The sequence below is a fragment of the Porites lutea genome, chromosome 1, assembly GCF_958299795.1.
Source record: "Porites lutea chromosome 1, jaPorLute2.1, whole genome shotgun sequence".
NCBI lineage: Eukaryota > Metazoa > Cnidaria > Anthozoa > Scleractinia > Poritidae > Porites > Porites lutea.
The window spans coordinates 45,851,542-45,871,750 of record NC_133201.1 but is presented as its reverse complement, the minus strand read 5'-3'; the positions used below and the strand labels follow the sequence as shown (position 1 = coordinate 45,871,750).

General features: G+C 39.1%; 2 protein-coding genes across 2 annotated transcripts in view; both read left to right on the top strand.

Annotated features, from left to right (window-relative positions):
* Positions 1-2,707: 2,707 nt before the first annotated feature.
* Positions 2,708-11,119, top strand: LOC140930659 (uncharacterized). The gene is made up of 7 exons (XM_073380378.1): positions 2,708-3,526; positions 4,558-4,652; positions 6,383-6,536; positions 7,301-7,364; positions 7,998-8,272; positions 9,312-9,492; positions 10,326-11,119. Exons 1-7 carry the CDS (start codon positions 2,708-2,710, stop codon positions 10,448-10,450), a joined length of 1,713 nt encoding a protein of 570 aa, XP_073236479.1. The 3' UTR covers positions 10,451-11,119.
* A 7,815-nt stretch (positions 11,120-18,934) lies between these two features.
* Positions 18,935-20,209, top strand: part of LOC140930639 (uncharacterized) — a 3,932-nt gene continuing 2,657 nt past the window's right edge. Inside the window, exon 1 of the mRNA XM_073380362.1 lies at positions 18,935-19,744. Coding sequence (XP_073236463.1) covers positions 18,935-19,744 — 810 coding nt within the window. The remainder of the gene's footprint in view (positions 19,745-20,209) is intronic.

Below are 20,209 nucleotides of genomic sequence, written 5' to 3'. Positions count from 1 at the left end.
TCTCTAACAAGCAAATTAATGTATTCTTGTGTATATGGAAGTATTTTTCCTTAATAAGCGCTTACTATAAACGAGGTTTTTATTGAGGGTAATTCCCTTGAAAAGAATGCACTCTCTTTAACTCCGCACAATTGATGGTCACATATGAGAAACTGAAAAACTGCAATAATTAAGAGATGGGGTAGCCATGTTGGTTTTTACCCTAATTAACCGTTATTTTTAAGTGTTTTCACAGGTAGCTCAAGCTCGAAATATGATCATCGGCGAGCACCGGCATTGTTGCGTATGTTCAAAATATAAGGATTTGTATGGGAAAAAAACCTATCGTTTCTCTAACCTACGAAAATGAAAGGACTTCGATAAAAAACAGCTTACCTTACTGAAAATGTGTGTAACGTCTCTCCTGTGTGGTCCACGGGCAGATTTATGGCCGTTTTATGAGTTTTTATGTGAACGGTTTTCTCCCTGTTAAACCGTTTACATAAAAACCCATAAAACGGCCATGAATCGGCCCGTGGACCACACAGGATCTAACACACACTTTAAGTAAGGTAAGCTGTTTTTTATTGAAATCCTTTCATTTTCGTAGGTTAGAGAAACGATAGGTTTTTTCCCATACAAATCCCTATATTTTGAATGTTACGCAACAATGCCAATGCTCGCCGATGATCATATTTCGAGCTTGGGCTACCTGTGGTCTTTTCTACCAAGTTGCTCGCAAAGTTCGAAACTCATGAAAACCAAACGTCAAATACTTGTTATTATATAGGATAGACTATGAAACTTCGAGCCTGTTTGTTTGTCTGGGCAATAATTTTAGAAAAGTTATTTCCAACTGCCTGACCTTGCAAATAATGTAAGAAAATTAGAACTGATCTGCATCTTTATCTCATACTCCGGTTCTGTGGCTTCATATGCAGAGACTCACGTCATTCATATAAAATAATACAACTTCTACTATCACATATTTTTCTGCTTCAAATAGGTTTTCAAATAGGACTATTTTTCGTTGTCAATGAATTAGTAATAGTTACTTGATTAAAGAGTTACCGAAAGAAGGTCAGTGCGTTTGATGCAAATATGATATGGCAATAACCTAATTGAAAGTCGGTGAAACCTAGGTGTTACTAAATTTTCTTTGGACTGAGCTCTAAAATACAAATACTAACCGACTTATAATAGACATAATAAGTGGCTTGAAAATTTCAAAGTTAAGAAAAACTGTTTACTTAGTTAAAAGAACGAGTAGTAAATGTTCTTTGTTGTTCTAATCTGATTCAACCGCTACTTGAATGTGTATGTTTGTTCTTTACAGCTGTTATTTGTAATTATTATACATTGTTCTCACTAGCGGTCTTTTCATTGGCTAAGAGTCTACAGACTAGACAAGTTATTTGCTAGCAGATATCTGACTGAGTAAGTTGCGGCGCGCCGTGCATTAGTAAAACAATAGAATTGTATAATTCGTTCCAGAGCCCAAAGATAATTGCTTTTCCCTAGCCTTGGGGCCAAATATGAATTTTAATATACTGAAATTGGTCTATTTTAAGGTTTCATATTTTTTAGTAAAGAGGTAAAGGAAGTAAAACAAAGCAGTGACAACAGTGAAAACCTCCCGACGTAAAGAACCTGTATTTTCCCTTCGATTTTCCCAAGTTATAACTAGCCTAAATAGGTTCTTACATAAACGGTAATAGGCACAAACCCGTCAGAAAGCCACTTGACTGGCTTTCTGACGGGTTGATTTGGCAAAATGGAAAGCATCCGCGAACGGAGTTTTAACAAACAGTTCAGGAAGTGCTTTCAGCTTATCAACGTGCTCTTAGCAATAAAACGTATAAAGAAGTTTTCATAGTCAAATTAGTTTTAACCTTGTTGGAAACCCTCAGGCGTAATAGAAAACTAAAAAGTCTATAATGCAATGGTATAAATTACTTTTACCTTAATCAGCATCTGGTTAAAAAGCTTATTCGTGATGAAAGCTTCAGCATTATTATTTAGGGTCCGTCTTTACGTGGGTACTTAAACTAACTACAAACTTGTGTTATGTGAGAAATCCAGGGGTGAGATAAGTTCTTGTCTGTATTCTTAGTTTATTTATTATAGATTTTGTCTAAATGGCGATAGGAGAATTTTTATAAGTTCTTAAACGGGTAAAAATTTTATGACGCGCCATTTTGCTTAGAAGTGCGTTTGGCACAGCACGTGATGTGACCATGTTATCATCCAGATGAAAAACATTCGGTTTTCCATCCTTAATTTCTCTTTCTAAAATCATTTTGTTTGAGACAGTAACATGATCAAACATTCACGACTCAGTATTTCATCACAAGATCAAACAAACATCTCTGTCAGCTCTTTTCTTAATATTGTGATAAGACACTGTGGGTTTAAAATGCTGGGCATATTACTTCCGATTATTTCTGCATTATGAATAAAGGTTAGGAAGCTCAGTATTAAATTCTAAATTGAGAACCATTTGCATTTTAGCTCTCTGCTGGACCGGACCTGGTGGTGCCGGCTAGGACTGACTTATTCACGTTCATAGGAGTAGATGGCTAATAAACAGCTGCAGTACTATGAAAACCAGCCAGCCCCATTCTCCATAGCCTATGTATGTACGTGTATGCGAATTTGGAATTAACAGCAGATGACGCTTCAGAGCATTGCTCGGTCTTAAACAATCAAAGATACTGAATTTTTGAAAATGATTTCCCATCCCAAGTTTGTTGTCATTGCCTTTGCTTTTCGGTATTTACTTGTCTGCTTGGCGCAAAACGAGGGAGAATTGAATTACTTGATGATCAACATTTTGGAATGGAACCAAAGTAGCTCCGACGAAAACGATTGGTTTTGCCTTCCGTCGAACACATCGAAAAATGGTACCATTCGTTCTACTGGCATTACGACAAACCTGACAGATAATACGCCATCTAATCACACTGTGTTAACCAGCGACACTCAATATCCTACCTCGATGGTGGCAACATCCCCTGGTGAAAACGTATCGACCTTTTCCACGGAAGCGCCGGTTCGACAAACAGCTAATTGCATCGACCCGAGGCTTTGCTCCCCAGTAATCAGCATAACATGGCTGTCATTTGCTCCTTTTATTTTTCAGGCTAAGAACAACACGACACAAACAGAAAAGTTAGACGGTGTATTCTACAGTATAATAGGGCGCGCTGTTCAGTTTTGTTGCAAACATTTCGACAACAGGGGGACACGCTTGGAATATACCCACAAAGCGGAAAACATAAGTACGTTACATGTTAATATCTTTTATGATAAAGCTTCTGTAGGAATGCCAGTATACATTGAAAATGAGTTCTTTGACCAGGACTATGGAGGTACATTGGCATTTATCAAAGTCCTTGAATCTCCCGGGTTGGTTGTTATTGGAAACAAAGATGATGTCAAACAGAATGATTTGAAGGTTCTATGGAAAACCATTTACAACCAGTGGCCGATTGTGCTCATCTCAGTGTTGTTATGCGCAGTCTCTGGTATTTGTGTCTGGGTGCTGGTAAGTATCATTGCGCTTTTTGGGGAAAATCGAAATCTGGTTGGAATAAATACATGGTGTTTACTATTTGCATTGGCAAACCGGTCGGTTCACGGTTTGGACAAATGGTGAGCAAAATTCAAGACTAGTAAATTTCGTCCAGGAGTCGCGTTTACCATTTCAGTGTACAAATCAGTTCCCTTTACCGAAAAATTACCTCGAAGGCCTGAACATGGTATCAAAGACGGTTTTGAAGAAACGGAACACGAACTTCCGTTTGCAACAATCCCTGCACCAGGAAAAACGGTTCTACCTTTTCAGACGTTAATTTCCACCAAAACGACCCGAGAAATCGTGTTACATTTACTTTCCAACCACTTTTACGGAAACTTCTTGTAAATGATAAACAACCACATTTGCTTATTATATCTTCATTTTCAGCCCTATTTACAACGAAATGGAGTAAGTTTCTAAACGGAAACTGTGTTCTCGGTAGAGAACTGAATTGATAAAGTGGCAAGATTGCCCACCTTAAAAGATACGTAATATAATATTTGGCTCCTAGGGGCACTTCCTTTTTTGGCTTAAACGTATGTACAATGCTGCAGAATGCGATCCTTGCTGCTGCGCGGCCGACATTGTGGTGTGACCGGTTTTTAGAACCAAAAAACTCACTGACTCCAGATTTAAAGTGACAAACGTTCTTGAACAAAGTCCTATATTTAGGCCACGAAAGAGGGTCTCTTCTCTTAAATTAAACAGGGTAACAAAATGAAGGGTTATGGTATGGTTTGATGGCCTCAGTGGCACACCCCTACACAAACTAACCTTCAGTGGTTTCCCGCCCCGGTTTTGTAGACCTCTAGCTCTGACGAAGCCACTGTTTGAATACCTGTGGCCCGTTTAGCGTATCAAGGTACATGATGTAAACACATTGTGGTGTAAACGTACAAGCGAACCGGCGTGTTTACAACCGACCAAGCATGTCCAGTTAAAGTTGACAAGTACAAAGGCTTAATACATATTCCTTTAATTTTTGTTTTATTTAACAGGATACAATATGGAATACAAATGAATTCCCTCGTCGTTTTCATCGTGGGGCATTTGAAGGATTCTGGTGGGCCTTCGTTACCATGTCAACCGTTGGGTAAGTGAATCGAAATTCAACTGCACGATCACTTATAAAAGCAAATTTAGGCCATGCACTTCCACACAAATCCGGATACACTAAAACCGCATTGATATTTGCGCTTAACACCAATATTTGTTGTGGTGTATCTGGTTTGGATTCACCCATCCGTAGGAATACACTACTGCGATTTACATTATTTTGCTAATTACTAGCTACTAGGCATGCGCAAAGACCAAACTCGCGATGTGATTCCGCGGCATTTTTGAGTTTATGTAGTACTTGACTTAAAAAATATCCGGTCGGCAGTCGTCCACACGATATCACCAAACGCTTCGGATGAGAAAAAAATCCACTCTGGAGAACGGTTTCAAACACATGCGGTTTCGATGTGCAGACAGCCGATTCGTTTAAAAGAAGTACGCGGTTTTAAAAGTATCCGCATATAAAGTGCTTTATGCATAAAAGTGACTGGAAAGAATCGAATAAGAAATCCTCAATGTCAGCCTAACGCTTAGTGCTTGGAGGTTTCTTGTGCAAAAATGTTATCCCTTTGCATTCTTTGCATGCTACATGCCTGCCAGTTAACTAAACGAAGTTCGTATATATTTAACGTGCCATAATTTGCATACAGCAATTTCTATATGGTGGTTGGATGACAACCGGTCAATTAACTTGCAACAGGGATCAATTTAATAAAACTTTTACACTTGTAAATTACCGCATTTTTGACCAAATCTTCCTTTTTGAACCGTTTTTCGGCCAGTAACCATGTGAATAGCTAAAAAAAAAAAAGAGGTTTGAAACACTTAAGACAATTTTCTCCTAATTGGATGTAAGCAGCTTTTTTCTTTATCGCGCATGCGCACAAGCCAAAATTTGGCGAATCTATTTCGATCTCTTTTCTCTTTTCTTCTTTTCCTCTTTGCCTTTATTTTTTATGGCCATTTTTGTTGCCCACTTTATCGTCTTTCTTAATTTCGCATGAAAGTTTGGCTGGCTTACTTTCCAATAAGAGAAAATAAATTTAATCTGCGCAGAATTTTGGGTAAATAGCAAAAGTGGCAGACGATTTTTTTCCCAAAATGTTGCGTAAAATGAGTTTTTGTCGGTATCTCTGTCAGGATTGGCGACAATTTTCTAAATGAGGTACCAGTAGAAAGTTCTATCCTCGCTAATTTTGCTGATTAGTATCTTATTCATAGCTTAAATAGAAAGCTAGTTAATAGATACAGGAAGGATAATATGCATGGATGGGTTCATATGGAACAAAAACGACCAAAGTCAGTTGACAATGAAAAAAATGTAGTAACGAGAAGCGATTTCTTGCTCAACTTGAGCGTGGTATTTTTGAAAAACAACTGGCACTTACTTTTGCTCAATTTAAAGTGAGGTTTTCATGGGCTTAGCGCATTAATAGTCATGTTAGGATGAAAATGAATAATGATGACGAATTTTAATCTTTGATGTTTCCAGCTGGTTCTAATTTTTTATAGTTTTTATTCGACGTTATTTCGTTCGGTATCTTCATAAGAACCCATGTAGTTTATCTTACAATGTATTTGTCAAGCATTCTCTGAAATAAAGGTGCCTTTAAAGGGTTTTCACACACGTCTTCACACAGTGCTCTCGTTTTCCCCATTAAGTCCCTCTTATCGGCGCCTCGGCGTCCCACTACTACAACGGTACAGACTTTATCAGAGAGCGGCATTGAGACCTATTGAAAAATAACCTCTTCTTGTTTTAAGATACGGAGATAAAGCTCCTAAGTCAGTTATTGCTCGATTATTCTCTATCGTGTGGATCATGGTTGGACTTACAGTGTGTTCAGTTTTGACAGCTACTCTTACCACAGCACTTGCCACAGCAGCTGTCAAAGATGTAGACCTGGTGGGAAAGAAGGTATAATATTGCTTATCAAAAATTACTCGGATGTTTCCTTTTGCTATTTTCATTGATTAAAATTATCGTTTGCACATTTATGAGCTTAATAGTCTGTGAAATGGGCATTAAAGGTTTGTGGACTCTGTGGGATGGAGGCTACCTATAAGAATAACAAAGTAGTTTGTAGAACTTTAAAGAACATATCGATGTAAAATTGTTGATTTAAGATCGACGTCAATCGTAAATTATTCTACTACTGATAAAGGGATGCATTGAAGTTACGCAAAAAAGCGGCGAAATTAAACATGTAAGCAAGTTTTGACTTTGGGAATATTTAGAATGAATAATGGGAAGAATAATAAAATATTTATTTGGCTTAGCTTGTTTCTTCAAACCATATTCAGCCTTTTCAAATAATTGCCCTTAAATCCTCAGGCTAATTCTTTTTATAAAATAACCAGTTAGGGCTGACCAAATTTGGAAGTCGTTTGACATCAATCGGCTATCCGATAAACACCAGCAAAGGGACGGCCACCGAGAGGCCCTGGAGACGAGGTTGCATTGTTTTGGTAGAACAGTAGAAAATGGCGGAAACCTAAAACAATTATTGGACTCCGCTCAAGTGTGATCTGAAGAAATGTGATGCAGATCTCGGAGGGTGTTATCCGCTTTGACTGACAACTCCCTCCTAAAAATTATCTGTTATATTCCTTCAGATCACAGTACTCAGCCTCATCTTTACTAAGTGATATGTTACGTTCTCTTGATTGTCCATACTGCAGATTGCTGTGTTGAAGGGAAGTCCAGCATTCCAAGAAGTTATCAAACAGGGAGGAAGCCCAACACGTAAGATTAACATGACTAACTGGTCGTATACACGTGTTTAATTATTAACGAGAGTTCATTTGTTCCGTTCCCGCTTACGGGATCAGCACTGAAAGGAAAATAATCCCGTGTCTTGCTCTATTTACTAGCTTTTTCACCATTAATTTTATACTTGGTTAGCACATCACACCTTTCTTTAGTCTAAACACCGGTTTGAACTTGAATTTGGAAAATCATGGTTTTTTGCAAATGTCATGTCGCATAATTTTTTAAATTAAAATAGGGACTCCATTGAGATGATTCGCTTGATTCTCTTGAAGAGAACGTAACTCAGCCTAAAAGTTCCAGTTCATAGTTGTAACCGGTTCGTGTGGGTCACGTGCTGGCAAGCCAGTTCATTCTGATGTAACATGCGACTAGTTCCCTTGATGTTTTGTGGATATTCCCTCAAATCCACCAAAAAATTTATGCTTGAGGTTCCAAGTGCCAAGAGCTCTCAAGTACTGTAATTGCACATTTAATCATGTGCCATGGGAAGTTGCACTATATATAAGATTTAGTTAATTGTAAATTGTAGTTGTTGCGCGTTGGGGATCTTAAAATTCCTCTCTCTTAACGAGATTGTTTGTCTTCCTTCTTCGTTTATTTTCTCAGTTTTTGAAAACTTTGAAGACATGCAAAAAGCTCTCCTAAATACGACTGTGACAGGTATAATGGATGAGATGTACCACGGACTTTACTGGATGCACCAAGTTAGAGATTCAAGACTGGCTGTGGTTAAGAGGATTGAGAGAACACGTTCCTATGGCTTCGCATTCAAGAAAAACACTATCTTTCAATGGCCGGCTGAGGACTGCATTCGAAAACTTATTTTGTATCGCAGAGAGGATGTCTACTCTGTTATGAAACAGTTCAAGGATGAAATGAAGGTAATTATGTTTAATCAATGGAAGTAATTCACTGAGCTTCTTACGCTAACTTTTTAATCAACTAACTATTCCTCATTGACACCAAAGCAATATCCAATAAAACAACGGGATAACTACGACATATTGTGGGTTAGAGCGTGGCCGAGTGGTCAGCGCGTCGGATCTGCAATCCGGCGGTTTCGGGATCGAGTTCCCCTACGGTCACGGCTGCTCCGAATTCAAATCCTCTTCCACGCTTGTTAATACCTCCTGCTAGTTTGGTTTTAACCCCGTTATGTTCTATTTGGAATATTTGTTTCTATTAGACATTATGCACGATATCACCATATTTTCCGGCATGCTTTGCATTTTTACGGCTGACGGTCAGTTAGTGAACTCTTTCAAAACGAGAAAACAATTTTACTCATGGCAAATGTACAGTTCCAGAATTGATAAGTTTTACTGATATCTCATTACATTGCTTGCTATGAGGACATCTGTGTTCGCTATTGCGTCCAAAAAAGTAACAACGATCACTTCACCCATACGTTTCCATTATCTCTTAAAGATAAAAAGTTCTGTTGTCTAGAATAAAATTAACGTGACTGCGATTTCTTGTATTGGCAGATTTATCACTTGTTTGTCCCCTGAGAAACCACATGACATTGCTTCTATCCCATCAGTCCTTTAGCGAATGCAAGTATGGCTGGTATCGTGAATAAGGTCTAAGTGGTGCACTTGTAAACTTAAGCTGAAAAGATAAGTGCAGTTCCACTGCACAAGTCCTTAACTTTGCGCTACGTTTTACGCCCTTCCTTCATAGCCTTGGACGTCAACAACTGCACGTCAATACTTCCAAAATTCTCACTTTCAAAACGAGTCCAATTGTAAAACCATTCAATTTATTTCAATGGGGATAAAAAATCAGTTTCATATTACTGGATATGCACTTATCCTCGCTAATAAAACAGGCTAAGGGCAACTCGGAAATGGTCCTATTGCTTGCTTTCTTTAACAACGAGTAAGCTATTTGCTCATATCTTTAAAATTCTATTTTAAGGACAAACTCTCCACCGCAATGGATGATGACGGGTTTTCCCTAATGGACAGGAATTCTCCTGCTTTTTGCGCCCTTGTTACTTCATTAATAATCTTCTTGGGAGCACTGATCGCAGCAATCCGCCTCTGTGAACTGATTTTGTATCTATACCAGAGATTTGTAAAGAAGAAAAAAAGTGAAGGTATAAAAGGTGGCTAATATTTTATCATGTCTCTCCTTTTCTAACGTTTCTTCGATTTTTTTCTACTTTTAATTTAGAGCAAAACTCCACTGAGCTCAGTCTAGGCCTCCCCTAACCCCACCCAGCCCCCCCCCCCCCCCCCCCCCGGACGTCTTCAGTACCACCACTTATGTACCTTCTAAGATATTGATGCTCAATAAAACTCGATTTGCTGCGAGGTCGCCAAAAAAACTTACTCAAGAAACGACAGAATCGGAGTCGGAATCGCAAGCGAAGTCCTAAGAGCGCTTATGACCTTGTGAAAATCAACAATTGGAGTCGTAATTAGACTCAGTCACAAGCGGGACGGAATCGGAGTCGGAAGAATCAGTACGTTTTCATTTTCTTCCGATTCCGCTTGCGACTCCGTCCTTTACTATCTAGTGAAAACCAGATTGTCGGAGTCGGAGGCAGAAGCGGAGGGATAAACCAATCACGAGGCTAATTCCCACCCTTTATGATTAGTTTAGTTCTTCCGCTCCTGTTTGCAACTCCGACAGCCTAATTTTCACTCGATCGTAAACGACGAAGTCGTACGCATCAGGAAGCTGTTTTCACAAGATCGTTAACTCCAACGTTTCTGATTTCGACTCCGACACCGACTCCGTCGCTAGTGAAAACCTGCCTTAAATGCTCTTTCAGTTATCAAACAAAAATGTAATTTGGCTGAGCTCATGACTAGATACCTGTCCTTATATGTTATACCTAAAGGCATAAAATAAAAACTTGTGACGTAGAACGGACAAGCAGGACTAAACCGCTAACAATATGTATGAATTTTGATTTATTCACAGATAATGTCCAGCCCTCGTCCAGCCACTGCAACGCTCCACCAAAGATGGGTTGCTGGATATTTCATAAGGAGAAGAGGATACAGAGCCATGGAAACTTCGAATCACATAATGACACTCGAGTTTAAGATCCTTTGCCCTCCATCATTTGAGTTCTCAATTCTTAACTTAGAACTTAACTAAAGTTTATTTGAATTAAGTCCTGGGAGGTGGGGAGGAGGGAAGCGTTACCTTTAAAGATGCTTCAGCTATATAAAAATAAACCTTCGTACTCTAGCGAGAAACAGCAGGAACAATGGCAATATTCCAAAAGATATAATGGTGGCAGTTGCCTCAGCAGGCTTTTGGATTAGATGCCAAAACTTGACGAAACTCCCAAGCAATTCCAGGGTATAGTTTTAAACAAGACCAAATAATTCAGCAAGTAAGCACACAATACCAACTCCGCGGTATGGCCATGCAGTACCTTGAGCCTGTAAACAGCCATATCATTGGGATTTGGCAGCCATTCACAGCTACTTCGTCCTTATTAGGACTTATCAGCATGCCGTTGCCCCAGGTAAAGGGTCTCACTAGGTGATCCCTGGCCCCTTCGTTTACTGCCAAAGAGATTGCGAAAATGTACTCCATGGACATCAAATTTCTCCAAACAACTGATATCAATACATAGTCAAGTAGAAAGGTTACCCTAAGAATTTATAAAATAACACCAAAAAGATAATGCTTTGATCTTTTAACAAGTTCTGTCCACTAATTTTTTAAGGAAATGCATTGAGATCAGACCTGAGAATTTGTATGTGTATATATATTGAGACTTAAAGGGCTTTAAGTTGCCAACCTTCCATGGCTGCAATTACGATCTGTACCCGGATGATGTGGCTGTGCGCATTCTTGACATGTGTGTGTTTCCTTCACTTAATTTGCTCCTATAGTTGTAAAGTAGTTTCCTTTCCAAAACGAATCTGTGACAGGATAACGATCGCTAAGCGCTGCTTGGAAATAGATAATCAAACTGTAAGTGGTGCCCGTCTTACATTGTAAGGCGCAAAGAGAATTATGTAATACGAGAAAAAAACCTCGTAATTTGACTGTTTATAGCGTTGCAATAATCGCGAGAGAATTACGTAAATGGAGAAAAAAAAAGTATCAAAATCGTATAAAAATAACATAAAATCTCAACTACAAACTCTCCGTAACCGAAATAATTTGGGCAAGTAAATTCCTCTATTCCTTTCTCATAATATCTTCGTTTTGTTGAATGATTTTTTCAAGTTCGTACAAAAGAAACATTCAGTCTAGGAAAGCTCAGATCACCGCACGAAAAATTGGATTTACACAAATTTACTAGGTAAAAATATAGTGTAAAAAAGTGCAAACTAGGGGTAAATCAAAAGCAAAAATGGTAAATACCGCATTTGCTTGCCAGTTTACATGGGGTTGTAAATTTAAGGGCAAATGCGGTATTTACCATCTTTGCCCTTTATCTAACCTTAGTTTGCACTTTTTTGCACCAAATTTGCACTGAGTAAATTCGGTGTAAATCAAATTTTTCGTGCAGTGGATATAATTGCATCTTCTCGTATTTCTGATTCTTTTAGGTGAAAATTGTAATGGTTCTCCCTTTGAATAAAACCTTAAGGAATAAAATGTAAACTCTGTGTCCTACTGACCACTTTTTTCAACATACGTTTTCCACTTTCTTACGTTTCTTAAAGCAAAGTGAGGTGTTTACAAGACAGAGGCAAAGATGAGCGACTATACCTTTCTCTGCAATGGCCAGGTCACGCAATATCCAAACTGGCTTCAAAGGGCTGATGTCGTTCGTCCAAAACAGTGGTTCAAAAACAATCACTTCGACCTGAAATTCTCTATGTGATCTATCAACAAAAAGTGCAACGAACGAGGAAGTCCACGTGATTTTCTATTCAAATTTAGATTTCAGTAAAAAGTAATTACATCATCTGCCCCTGCAGATAATCAGACAAATGGTCTCAGACATTGGTGTTGTCCAGAATATTGCAGATGACCTGATAGTACATGGTGAGAATAATGAGGAGCATGACCGAAATCTATATAGATTGATAAGGAGATTAGCAGAGAAGAACCTCATCCTCAACCATGAAAAATGCCAATTCAGAATGGACAAGGTAGTCTTTATGGGGCTGTTAGTTTCAAAGTATGGGGTCGGCCCAACAGAAGAGAAGGTACGTGCAGTGCTGGAGGCAAACCGCCCATCTACTCCAACGGAAGTGAGAAGCTTCCTTGGTATGGTTGGCTTTAGTGCAAGATTTATTCCTAATCTTGCAGCTGTCGCCGAGCCTCTACGAGCAATTTCCAGGAAAGGGGTACCCTTTGTTTGGAGCAGTGGGCAGGAGACATCCTTTCAGAAACTGAAAAAGTAATTAGCTAGTACGCCTGTGCTAGCTTATTTTGACAAAGAAGCACACACGCGAGTGATAGCCGATGCAAGTCCAGTGGGGTAGGCGCTGTTCTGGTCCAGGACAAGAATGGAGAGAGCCGAGTCGTTTGTTACATTAGCAGAAGCCTCAGCAGTGTGGAAAGGAGGTACGGCCGAACTGAAAAGGAGGCACTAGCTCCCGTGTGGGCCTGTGAACGTTTTAACCTTTACCTGCTTTGGTTACCAACCTTTGATTTAGTCACGGACCATGAAGCATTAAGAGTGATCTACTCAAAAGGATCCAAACCATCTGCACGCATCGAGCGCTGGGTGCTAAGACTGCAACCATACAGTTACAAGGTATGCTGTGTCAAGTCCTGAGACAACATTGCAGATGTCCTATCACGTCTGACGAAGATCCCCGCTGCAGAGATATGATGATGAGCACGTTCGAATGGTTGCTCTCAGTGCCGTACCTATAGCCCTAAAGATTCAGGAGATTGAGAGTGCCTCAGCTGAGGATGAGCATTTGCAAGCAGTGCGAAGTTGTCTTATAAGTGGGAACTGGGAGAAAGCTCCAAAGCCATATGTGTGGGTACGTAGCGAACTTACCTATATTGGCCAAGTCATCCTGCGTGGAACTAGAATCGTGATTTATATTCCTAACATTTTGAGGAAGAGGGTCTTAGAACTTGCACATGAGGGACGCCAGGGGGTGGTGAAGATGAAGGAGCGCCTGAGATCTAAGGTGTGGTGGCCAGGTGTTGATAAAGATGCAGAACGAAAGTGCCGAGAGTGTTATGGGTGCCAGCTTGTGACGAAGGAGACAGTGCCTCAAGTTTCAAGTTTCAAGTTTCAAGTTTATTAAGAAAAATTGAGAAAATACAAAATATGATGTACCACTGCTCGCAGTTAGCTATAGCTATTCGAGGCGAGCAGTGGCTTGACACTAAGTAGAATAATTACAATAACAATACAATTAAAATACTAAGTAGAATTAATTATTATCGTACAATACATTAAAATAAGCTGAATCCTAAATACAAAGTGAATAATTACAATTACAATACTAAATAGAATTAATTATTATCGCACAATACATTAAAATAAGCTGAATACTAAATACAAAGAAAATAATTACAATTACAATACAATACAATTACAATACTAAGTAAAATTAATGATTATCGTACAATACATTAAAATAAGGGGAATACTGAATACTGACTAGTATTAATAACGAAGATTCTCAGGAGAAATAAGGCAGATTACATGGGAAGCTGGAAGGATAATGTAGACAGAAAGCTAATAGAATGAACTGAGTTTAGTTTTCAAGACATATTCAAATCCAATAGATCAATATACTGTTTACTTCTCTACGGGCTGCCATAACACTTTCACGGGCGATGCGCCGAGTAAATTTACAAATAATCGGTTTCGGTCGACCATCAGACGTGTTACGAGATGGCACTCGATGGGCAATGTCAAGGTCATAAGGATGAATTTCAGCTCCAATTTTGTTGAAGATTCTCATGCAAAGTTCCAGCGTATCTCCGGCGCTTTCTCGTTGCTTAACTTCAGGAACGCCCACAAGCTTGATGTTGTATGAATACGAATATTCCAATGCTTGATCCAATGAAAATGATATTTTATCCGCTTGAGATGACAAGCGTTCCAAAGATTTTTCAATAAGAGACATCCTGTCGTTAATATATTTCTTAAAGTCTTCTTGGATGCAGTTCGGAGTTGCCGTAGTGTTTCCCTCATCGGTGCCTTCAGATGAACTGGCATGGCCGCCATTTCGTTCAGCTTTAACTTCGTCTCGTAGGTTGCGTAATTCAGCACAAATTTCTTGAATCTTATCTTTTAACTTGTCATTTTCCAGTTTCAATGATTGGACTGTGTCTTTTACCATTTTGGTCAAGGTTTCAGCAAATTTGAGTCTCAAAAACTAATCAAGAGTGAAGAGCTTCGAAATAAGCGTCTTGCCTGCTACGCACACATGCGCACACATGTGAAGACAACCAGGATGCCTGAGAGACCGTGAAAGGACCTAGCATTGGACCTACTGGGCCCTATGCCAACAGGAGAGTCTTTGCTGGTTCGATGGGTTGAGGTTGACGTCATTAAGTCCACCAGTTCAGAAGCGACAATTAAGTGCTTAGACAGACAGTTCTCTAGATATGGAGTACCGAGTACCTTGAGATCGGACAACAGACCCAACCTCGTGTCTGCTGAAATGGAGGAGTATATAGATGAGATGGGCATTAAGCACAGGTTGACCACCCCACTATGGCCGAGAGCAAATGGAGAGGTCGAACGGTAAAATCGATCTCTTTTGAAAGCAATGAGAGTTGCGCATGCTGAGTTCCTCCTGGCATACCCGCGGGAAGTCCGGGGTCATGTGACGCGTTGAAGTAGTGTTTTTGTAGTGTAGAGGCGAAGGAAATAGTGCTCGTGTCTGACTAGACTATTAGCCTCGGTAGCCCATTAGAAATACTACAGTGAGGATATCGGTCATCTAAAACCTGAAAAATGAAAATCCTTTGTACCCATCAGTACCAGTCACCCACGAGGGACTGTCTACTTTTGCAAATTCAAACAAATTCATATTTATACTCCCTCCCCCGCGTGCTTTTCCAACGAGCAGGAACCTAGCCAGCCCAGTGAATGTAATAATAATCATCCAATCATCATTTTTGTTTCGCTTTATCAATATGCTCCTCTATGACGTTTTGCCTTGCTTATCCGCGAGAAGGAAACATTCCCGAAGTCGAAATAAATTCACACAGATAGACCCTATGTGTTGGTTAACTCACTCTTCTGCGCCCACTTGGTGAATGTAGGCTATTTGCTGTAAAGAATAGGGTTCTTGTGTTGGCTTCTCCCATTCGCAGCCTTGGGTAGCAATTATCATCCACCCGGCATTACCGGAACAGCCCCCATAGCTCCGGTTGATGAAGAAGTGCCGGTTGTAGTTTGGCTCTCCAGGAATGGAAAAGTACTTCTTTGACTGTGTTTTTATATCTGTCGAGGCCACCGTAGTCTATCTAGTTTCGGGAAAGCATTCCCTTGGGTCACAATGATCTTTCTCACGTGATGTCGAGTAAAGAGTTTTTATTGCGCTTTCTCATGTAACAGTATTCCCCAGTGAACATGATGCGAAAACAAGGTGGTTTACTGGAAACTGGCGCATTATTAAGCTCAGCGTTCAAAACTTATCCACAACAGACAACTAACAGAGGAAGTATCCACTCTATAGTAATTACCATTACATGTAAAGATATCTTCGATTCAGCCCATAAGGTCTGTCAAGTTAACCTCAGCAAACGTAAAGATTGCGTGAATAGCGACAAACGAGGAGTGACGAAAACATGTCTCTAAAAGAGATCGAAAACATTTTTTCATGGAAAGTGGAGAATACTTGGAAGTTGGCTGGGAAACTGAGTGTCATATCGCATCCATGATGAGGCTGAATCACGAAAAACGACTTCCTTATCTCTCTCCCCAGTTATCCTAAGGAAAACAAAGAATATAAAGAGACTATAAAAAAAAACGATTAAGCTGAAATTTTTCCTTTTCCAGTCGAATACCAAAACAGTAGTTGCCGAGATCGAAAGGTGATCAGTATATATTGGTCAGGCTCACGAGTATAATGCATTCAGTTAATGTTATTCGCTTTTTTAGTATTCTCCTCGCAAAACTCTCTAACGAGCAAATGAATGTATTCTTGTGTAGGAAAATGGAAATATTTTTCCATAATAGGCGCTTACTATAAATGAGGTTTTTATTTAAGGTATTAAAGATATATGTGATTAGGTCACATATGAGAAACTGAAAAACTGCAATTATTAAAAGGTGGTGTAACCGTGCTTGTTTTTGCCCTACTTAACCGTTATTTTAAGTCTTTCCTTCTATAAAGTCGCTCCCAAAGTTCGAGACTCATGAAAGCCAAATGTCAAATACTTGTTATCATATAGGAAAAACTACAAATACTATTGAAACTTCGAGCCTGTTTGTTTTTCTGGGCAATAATCTTTCAGCAGTAAAGTTATTTCCAATTGTCTGACGTTGCAAATGATGTAAGAAAATTAGAACTGATCTGCATCTTTATCTCATACTCCGGTTCTGTGGCACGTCATTCATATAAAATAATACAATTTCTACTATCATATATTTCTCTGCTTGAAATAGGTTTTCAAATAGGACTATTTTTCGTTGTCAATGAATGAGCAATAGTTACTTGATTAACGAGTTACCGAAAGAAGGTCAGTGCGTTTGATATAGATATAATATGGCAATTCCTAATTGAAAGTCGGTGAAACTTAGGTGTTACTAAATTCTCTTTGGACTGAGCACTAAAATACAAATACTAACCGACTTATAATAGACATGATAAGTGGCTTGAAAATTTCAAAGTTAACAAAAACTGTTTAATGTAAACTATCCTTGTTTGCTAAGATAATTAAAAGTTCTGTTCTGCTGTTGTAGTGTATGCCGTGTGAGTCGGAGAGTGCATGAACGAGTAGTAAATGTTCTTGGTGTTGTTCTTATCTGATTCAACTCGGTACTTGAATGTGTATGTTTGGACTTTACAGCTGTTATTTGTAATTATTATACGTTGTTCTCACTAACGGTCTTTTCATTGGCTAAGAGCCTACAGACTAGTTATTTGCTAGCAGATATCTGACTAAGTAAGTTGCGCGCGCCGTGCATTAGTAAAACAAAAGAATTGTATAATTCGTTCCCGAGCCCCTTTTATAGCTAGAGGGGGCCTAATGGGAAAAGTTTAGCCTAACAAGTTCTTAAAAACCAAATTCTTAGTCGCGAGTTTTTACTGTAGCCACTGGAAATAAAACTCACCATTTAGTGTTGTTGAAATTGCCAGCGACAGCAGGATAAAAAAAGCTCAGGGATTCTGACAGTAAAGAGGCTGTGCCCTTTTTATTACGCCAACCTCTCGGAAGATTTTGGTCGAAATAGAAACGGAACGTTTCGTTCAAGGTAAAAATGTTCCGGAAACAGTTGTCCACCTGCAATGGTGGTCTTCATTTCTAGTCCCACTTTGCTGAGAAGTAAACAAAATTTCGGTTAAAACGTAAATGGAACACTTCATTCGGTTTGAAACTTTGCTTCAATAGAATACTGTAGCTCCATTTTTTCTTGGTTAGTTCCACTTGAATGGCTTTCTAACGTGGTTGATTTGGCAAAACGAAAAGCATCCGCTAGCAGAGTTTTAACAAACAGTTCAGCAAGTGCTTTCAGCTTATCAACCTGTCAACGCGCCCTCAACAATAAAACGGTATAAAATGAACGTATAAAGAATTTTTCATAGTCAAATTACTTTTAACCGTGTTGGAAACCCTCTGGCGTAATGGAAAACTAAAAAGTCTATAATGCAATGGTATAAATTACGTTTACCTTAATCAGCATCTGATTAAGAAGCTTATTCGTGATGAAAGCTTCAGCATTATTATTTAGGGTCCGTCTTTACGTAGGTACTTAAACTAACTACAAACTTGTGTTATGTGAGAAATCCAGGGGTGAGTTAAGTTCTTGTCTGTATTCTTAGTTTATTTATCATAGATTTTGTCTGAACGGCGATAGGAGAATTTTTATAAGTTCTTAAACCGGTAAAAATTTTATGACGCGCCATTTTGCTTCTCGAGTCACGAGTAATAAAATAAAGGTCAAAACTATACATAATAATCAGACAGTACGTCATGTGACCATGTTATCATCCAGATGAAAAACGTTCTGTTTTCCATCCTTAATTTCTCTTTCTAAAATCATTTTGTTTGAGACAGTAACATGATCAAACATATTCGACTTAGTATTTCATCACAAGATCAAACAAACATCTCTGTCAGCTCTTTTCTTAATATTGTGATAAGAGACTGTGGGTTTAAAATGCTGGGCATATTACTTCCGATTATTTCTGCATTATGAATAAAGGTTAGGAAGCTATTAAATTCTAAATTGAGAGCCATTTGCATTTTAGCTCTCTGCTGGACCCGACCTGATGGTGCCGGCTAGGACTGACTTAGTCACGTTCATAGGAGTAGATGGCTAATAAACAGCTGCAGTACTATGAAAACCAGCCCCATTCTCCAAAGTTTATGTATGTACGTGTATGTGAATTTGGAATTAACAGCAGATGACGCTTCAGAGCATTGCTCGGTCTTAAAAAATCAAAGATACTGAATTTTTGAAAATGATTTCCCATCCCAAGTTTGTTGTTATTGCCTTTGCTTTTCGCTTTTTGCATGTCTGCTTGGCGCAAAGCGAGAGAGAACCGAATTACTTGATGATCAACATTTTGGAATTGAACCAAAGTAGCTCCGACGAAAACGATTTGTTTTGCCTTCCGTCGAACACAGCGCAAAATGTTACCATTCGTCCTACTAGCATTACGACAAACCTGACAGATAAGACGTCATCCGATCACATTGTGTTAACCAACAACGCTCAAGATCCTACCACGATGGTGCCAACATCCCCTGGTGAAAACGTATCGACTTTTTCAACGGAAGATATTTGCCCGCGGCTTTGCTCCCGAGTAATCAACATAACATGGCTGTCATTTGCTCCTTTTATTTTTCACCCTAAGAACAACACAACAAAAACTGAAACTGAGTTAAACGGAAAAGTCACCGGTGTATTCTACAGTATAATAGGGCGCGCTGTTCAGTTTTGTTGCAAACGTTTTGGCAACAGGGGGACACGCTTGGAATATACCCACAAAGCGGAAAACATAAATACGTTACATGCTAATATCTTTTATGACAAAGCTTCTGTAGGAATGCCAGTATACATTGAAAATGAGTTCTTTGACCAGGACTATGGAGGTACATTGGCATTTATCAAAGTCCTTGAATCTCCCGGGTTGGTTGTTATTGGAAACAAAGATGATGTCAAACAGAATGATTTGAAGGTTCTATGGAAAACCATTTACAACCAGTGGCCGATTGTTCTCATCTCAGTGTTGTTATGCGCAATCTCTGGTATTTGTGTCTGGGCGCTGGTAAGTATCATTGCGCTTTTGGGGGAAAGTCCAAATCTGGTTGGAATAAATATAGGGTGTTTACTATTTGCATTGGCAAACCCGTCGGTTCACGGTTTGGACAAATGGTGAGCAACATTCAAGACTAGTAAATTTCGTCCAGGAATCACGTTTACTATTTCAGTGTACAAATCAGTTCCCTTTACCGAAAAAATGACCGCGAAGGCCTGAACATGGTATCAAAGGCGGTTTGAAGAAACGGAACGCGAACTTCCTTTTGCAACAATCCCACCGGGAAAAACGGTTCTACCTTTTCAGGCGTTATGTTGCTCTCGGAAAAGTTCCATCTAAACGACCCGAGCAATCGTGTTCATATACTTTCCAACCGCGGTTTAACGGAAACTTCTTGTAAATGATAAACAACCACATTTGCTTAAAAAAAGTATATCCTCATTTTCAGACCTATTTATAACCTGAGTAGACGTT